The sequence below is a fragment of the Anneissia japonica genome, unplaced genomic scaffold (assembly GCF_011630105.1).
Source record: "Anneissia japonica isolate Jap-2015-1 unplaced genomic scaffold, ASM1163010v1 scaffold3334_len1275209_cov185, whole genome shotgun sequence".
Taxonomy (NCBI): Eukaryota; Metazoa; Echinodermata; class Crinoidea; order Comatulida; family Comatulidae; genus Anneissia; species Anneissia japonica.
Window position 1 is genome coordinate 968,797 of NW_022738561.1, and position 5,065 is coordinate 973,861.

Here is a 5,065-nt window from a genome sequence, read left to right on the forward strand (position 1 = left end):
GTCCGGCGTGGGTGGGGTGGCAATTTCCCCACGAAATGGGCGTGGTCTGGCATCACTCAAAATCTCTCGAAAGTGTTCCGTGGGGGCGAAACCCCACAAAAATATGACAATTTAAGAGTTTTAATGGCTTATTTAATTGATTTTGGGTCTACCAATACTTAATATGTATAAAATACTTTTTTTAGTTCAATAACGTAAATTTCTCTTTTCCTTAGGATGTTCAATATGGTGACATTGATATAATGTTGGATAAGAAAGACTTCACATACGACGAAAATACTTACAAAGGCCTACCAGAATTCATAGCCGAATTACACGCTAGGGGACAGCGATACATTCCCATATTGGTAGGAAATTGTATCACTTCTGTACAGTATCTACAAAACTAAGTACTCTGATTTCTATACTCTTTGGTACTCTTTTTCATTTAAGAGTATCTCGTATGTTTAAGTGCGCATACTGGTACGTACAGTAGGTCAAGCCAAATAATCATAGGGCTTACCAAAACAAAACGGTAAATAAGCCAATTCGTAGTTAGAACTGCACATGCTCATATCAAGGTCAATTGACGTAAACATCATACACACAACAAAGATTTATGTCGATTGACGTTTGACAAGAGCATGCACAGTTCTAACTATGAATTGGCTTAACTTATTAATACTTCTCTGGGAGAATAAGCAATATGATTCGTTTGTTTATAAGCACTTGACCATAAAAAAGCATACACAATTCGAACTATATCGCTGGATTAGTAGCTTTTTATTGTAGAGCCTAGTTCTGAGGTTCTTTTCGAAAAAACACAATGAATGCCCCATCCGTATCGTCAACGTTATTATTATCGCTATCCATACAAATTCTATACAGTACCGTAAGTAAGCCAATTCGTAGTTCTAACTGCTGATACTAATGGTTCATTTTTAGAAATTTGCTTTCTTTGACAAGACGTAAAAAAACTTTAAGACATTCCATTATATTATACCTTTACATTTTCATCACAATGCAAATTACCTTCTGCTTTGATAGGATCATGGTATCAAAATTGAGAAAGGTTATGCAACTTATGATAGGGGCCTGAGTATGAGTATATACGTCAACTATTCAGATGGATTTAGACCTCTTGTTGGAGAGGTAGGTAACAGTAATGCATTATAAGCAGTATTGTTATTTAGTAAGTTGAATAAGTGAATTGGTGAATGAACTAATGAGTGACTGAGTGAATAAATGAATGACAATATGAACAAACTATAGAAAAGGAATGAATGTATAATTGTATGTAAAAAACGATTAACAAACACAAGAAAAATTGAATGTATGAATAATACTCTATGAACAAACAAATAATAAAATAAGTGTATATCTAAACGAATGAATGAATTAATGAAGGAACCAACGAACGAATGAATGAATGAATGAATAAGTAAATGAATGCGTGAATTAATGAATTAATGAATGAATATATTATATTATGGATGACTAAATTATTGAATAATTGATTGTTTATAACTTATTGATGTGTGAATGTATCAACAAACAAATACAAAATGAATGAATACATTTATTATAAAACAAATGAATTAGTAGATGAATGCATGAATGAATGAACATTTTTTCTGCGATGTATTTTTGTATTGAGTGTAATTTCCTTTAGGACAAAAATATAGAAATCCGAATCTGAATCTGAATCTGAAATGGACGAAAAAACTAACAAACGATTGAATAACAAATTATTTTATAGTCACATTAGTTTGGAATTAAGTCCGCCCCTGCTTTAACACTACATTTTGCAATTAAAATATTGCAGTACAAATGCATTAAAAAAATGTACTGTGTGAATTAAATAATTTTATATATATTTTATACAATGAAACCGCTCAATAAAAATTGGATTTAAATTATACTTTAACTTTGTAATTGTAAATACTCTATATATTTTAAGGTATGGCCTGGCAAATCTGTGTATCCTGACTTTACCAACCCAAAGGCAATAGAGTGGTGGACGAAGGAATTGGATCTGTTTCGCGATATTATAGATTATGACGGGATTTGGATAGTAAGTAGTATAGAAAATATACTAAATTATTATATTTTGCATTGTTTTTGTCATACAAATCACAAGACATTGTTAATTAGCTTTTTATGCTCTACTACATAATAAAAAAATAGAAAGCTGTCGGTTATTTTCTTTAGGAGAGGTACCGGTACGCGTTTCTGTAAACACATGGGTTTCAGAAATCGACTACTGTCACCATTTGGTGTCACGGATCCGCCAAACACTCGTATATGCGCACTATCCTAACCACCGCAATGGTCCTTTCCGGAAAGCCAATCAGAACAGGTATACAGGTCCAACAAACACACAAGTTTACGTACATTTACGCTGTTGTTTTGTGGGACCTTAGCAACGATACTAGTGGGAAGGGGCTTAGCGGAAAGATGCATTAACCTGATATCACAGTGACCTTTCAACCCTTCGTAGGTCTATAGTATGGCAACCACTTCCTATTAAGCCTGGTTTCCATAAGATCGCTACAGACTATCGCCCACAGCTTTCTGCGACGCTTACTTATATAAGGGAGCCTTCCCGGTTGCGTCAGGGATAGGATACGCAGTAAACAATTGTAGTGAAAACATCATAGCGACAGTGTAGCTATTTTATGAGAATCAAGCTTTATGTGTCATTGAGTGGTAAGTCTGTGTGTGTCTCAAACCACTGATATTTAAGGCTGGAGGGGCCATTTCCAAATCTGATTTACCTGTGATTCATTAAAACTGTTTTATCGTCATTTTAAAATAAAGGACATGAACGAACCTTCCAATTTTGTGAAAGGATCTGTCGAAGGATGTGAAGTAAACTCATTGAATAATCCACCATATTTGCCGAGTAAGTATCATCACACTTAAATGTTACACCGTGATCACACAGGGTGATAATATGCTAGTGATCACATGCAGAGTAATCGCATGCTGGTTCTTTAATTTTTATTATTATTATTAATAAAAGTATTATTATTACTATCCTCATCGTTGATATTATTATTATTATTATTAAAAGTATTATTATCATTATCATCATCATCGTTGATATTATTATTATTATTATAAGTAGTATTATTATTGAGGAATAAGTTCGTTAAATATGTGTATGAGTCAATCAGACCAAATTCGTTTTAAGAAGAGTTATGTTTATTATTTCAAATAACTGGCCTAAATATTTTGTTATACAGCTAATGTAATTATTAATATAATAGGCTTAATACGAAATGAAAGTGCCAGATCGTATATGCATATGTGTATGTTTAGTCTGATAGGGTTGGTTTTCATTAATTGTTACTGGGGCTATCGCCTTACTCTTATCGGCGACGCTGATTGGTCGGTCAGCTCTCCCGAATGCGCATGGGACAGATACGCAGTGTGGTGATTGCAGCAAAAACACTATGAGCATTTGTAGCTTCTCCGACTCGACTGCCATATTTTCCATGGAGAAAGTCCATACATACGCTTAATTTCTATATCTATAGTGTTATAATGTTTTTAATGTTATAATGAATTATCCATTTTCAGATATTCTTGGTTATTGGGAAGGGGATCTTATCGATAAAACAATTTGTATGGATGCAAAACAATTCGGAGGGAAACACTATGATCTGCACAGCCTCTATGGACATACAATGAGCCTAGTTACTTTCAAGTAAACACTAATTCTAATTTATATTACATATATTTTTTTTCTATACACTTCTATACACGCTTAGATATTCTTGGTCATTTGAATGGGGACCTTCTTGAGGATACGATTTGTATGGATGCAAAACAGTTTGGAGGCGAACACTATGATGTCCACAGTCTCTACGGACACACAATGAGCATTGCCACCTTCAAGTAAACACTAATTCATTTTTACCTCCCCGCCAAGGAGGTTATGCATAGATCGTTGCAAGTCTGCCGTTGTTGTCTGTCAGTCTGTCGTGCTTCCTGTCTGTTAGTAGAATTACGCACACAATGCATAAATCATTATCAAAATTAGCATAGTGGAACATATTGATATAGAGACGATTAAATTTTGGGGTGAAAGGTCAAAGGACAAGATCAGGTTAACTTGAAACTTACCCCTCGAGCAAAAACAGAAATGATTAAATCGCCCGCGTAGCCTTTCGTGTATTATTCGGTACCCAGCTCAGCCTACACTCTATGGAGTGACATAATCAAATGTTATGTTATGGTCCTCTAAAATGACGACAGGATCCAGGTCTGTCCGACGGGAGGGCGGCTGGAGGAAATGCCCATGCCCCTCGCTGGCGCCATCACTGCACTGTATGAAGTGAATCAGCTTCTGATTTGTTTTTGTTTTGTTTTGTTGTTTGCCCGCTTGTTTGTTGAGCCTTGGTCCGTCATTTTGCCTGTTCTCTGTTGTGGACACAATTGGAATTCTAAACCAACACAACACTTTCATGCCATATTTTTGCCTCCCATTTGTTTGTTTCTTGGTGTGTTATGATGAGGAACATTACTGTTTTTTTTATTATTGCTTTTTAATTATGTGTTTCGATTGTTTAAATGCTTCATTTTTCTTTCGGGTTTTTGTTTGAAACTAAGCTGCAACGTTATTGTAACGTTAACATATTGTAACACTGTTAACTAGGTATATTTCTCAGCACATTGCTACAACATTAAAGCATATAATATTTTCATACTGCTGCACAGGGCGCTACGGGAGCTTGAGCCAGAAAAAAGACCACTAGTTGTTACCAGGAGTCATTTTACCGGAACTTCGCCATATGCCCAGCATTGGTTGGGAGACAATCAAAGCTTTTGGGAACAAATTGGTTGGAGTATTGTCGGTAAGTATACCTACGGATCAGCAACTTGGGGGCGAGCTCAAGACTCCAGTGGTTCCTCCCCCATCACCCACCAAAAAAAAAACTTCGATAAAAATAGACAGAGCCTTGGAAAACATTTGCTGTAATAGTTAAAAATCACTTTTTTGTAAGGTAATGTCCTTCGCGACTTCTTTAAGTGTATCATACCGTATTCATCATTTAATATATATATATATATATATATA

General features: G+C 35.1%; 1 protein-coding gene across 1 annotated transcript in view; it reads left to right on the plus strand.

Moving 5' to 3' along the window:
- LOC117117625 (maltase-glucoamylase, intestinal-like) overlaps nucleotides 1–5,065 on the plus strand; it is a gene marked incomplete in the record, with an annotated part of 45,545 nt that overhangs the window by 5,889 nt on the left and 34,591 nt on the right. Inside the window, 6 exon segments of the mRNA XM_033261993.1 lie at nucleotides 216–347; nucleotides 1,027–1,131; nucleotides 1,940–2,053; nucleotides 2,800–2,884; nucleotides 3,565–3,691; nucleotides 4,705–4,841. Coding sequence (XP_033117884.1) covers nucleotides 216–347; nucleotides 1,027–1,131; nucleotides 1,940–2,053; nucleotides 2,800–2,884; nucleotides 3,565–3,691; nucleotides 4,705–4,841 — 700 coding nt within the window.